The sequence below is a fragment of the Aphanomyces invadans genome, assembly GCF_000520115.1.
Source record: "Aphanomyces invadans strain NJM9701 unplaced genomic scaffold supercont1.54, whole genome shotgun sequence".
Taxonomy (NCBI): Eukaryota; Oomycota; class Saprolegniomycetes; order Saprolegniales; family Verrucalvaceae; genus Aphanomyces; species Aphanomyces invadans.
The window spans coordinates 274-1,570 of record NW_008580199.1 but is presented as its reverse complement, the minus strand read 5'-3'; the positions used below and the strand labels follow the sequence as shown (position 1 = coordinate 1,570).

At 46.3% G+C, this 1,297-nt stretch overlaps 1 protein-coding gene across 1 annotated transcript; it reads right to left on the bottom strand.

Moving 5' to 3' along the window:
* Positions 1-410: 410 nt before the first annotated feature.
* H310_13592 (hypothetical protein) lies at positions 411-662 on the bottom strand (the record flags this gene model as incomplete). The annotated part of the gene is made up of 2 exons (XM_008881145.1): positions 411-586; positions 635-662. The coding sequence occupies 2 exons, from the start codon at positions 660-662 to the stop codon at positions 411-413; spliced, it is 204 nt and encodes a 67-aa protein (XP_008879367.1).
* Between the last annotated feature and the right edge of the window lie 635 nt (positions 663-1,297).

Below are 1,297 nucleotides of genomic sequence, written 5' to 3'. Positions count from 1 at the left end.
CATCTAATACAGCACGGACATTAAAGCGAAATGCCATGGGATACTTGTCAATCCAGCGCTTTAGCAGGCTAAATCCCACCTCAATAGGATTAAGCTGCGGAGAATATGGTGGCAAAAAGAACAGCAGTGCACCTCGACTGTGAACTGAATCTTGCAGCTCCTTGTACATATGGATCTTCGCCTTGTCTAAAATCAAAATTGAACGCGGGAGCGGCCAAGGGTTTAAATACGGAAGAAACTTTGTGACCATGACCTCGTGAGAGGCAGCACGATCAAATGTTCCTAATCAATTCCAATTAATATAAAGGAACTACAAAACTATATACCGTCCACACAATCCCACGCTAAAAATCCAGACGTAGTAAATGCCGCTAACACTGACACCCGCTGGCCACGTGAGAATGGTAATTCTACAATTGCCTTTTGTTGCGCTTCGACCACGCATACTTGCGAATTGAATCACGTCCATCCTTGGACGTCTCGTCGACAAATACTAGCTGGTCGGGGTACGAGTAGTATGGGCTTAATCGCCTGTAGTAATCGCGCAGCTCAAAATCGGCCGACTCTCGAGCTCGTCGTTCTAAGACTATGAACACACGAATAAATCCTTAAAATATATTCAAGACTTAAATACCTTTTCGCGTCAATCCTAAGTCATGCATGAGAGCCTACATATCGTTGCCGCGGATACATTCTTCAGTGTCGGAAAGTTTATGTCTCAGTGCGTCTTGAAGCGCCTCGATATAGAAGCAGGGGTGCAATGTGGTGTAGTTGCTCACCCAGGCGTTGACCTCGGCTGGCCAGCGTGACCCCGTCGAACGCAACTTTAACTGTGTGACGTCGCCAGTAGATGTGACCATCGTGTTGAATCTTGTTACCCTACGTCTTGAGAGTCCAAGTATGACGCGAACGACCTCAACTTCAATGCCGTAGACTTGGACAAGCACAACACATCATCTCCAACGCATGTCGATGCTGATCATTGTAAAACAAGTTGAATAAGATAAATCCGAGCTCATCGACACAGTCACGACTGCCGTCGCCAAATACCATGCTGATGCGTCGAACGCGAAGCTAGTGTGGGACCCAGAAGGTCTAAATGAGGTGTATGTAAAGGTTGCTGCCAACACAACGCAAGACAAGTACGTTAAACTGACGCTGCTCAACTACAACGACGTTGTCCGGCAAGTGTGGGACAATGCAAGCAAGGTGCGCAATGCCCAAGAATCGTTCACATTACTGCTGTTCATTTACATCGGTAAAATCTCCGTTTATGGAATAATTTCGCAATTTACTT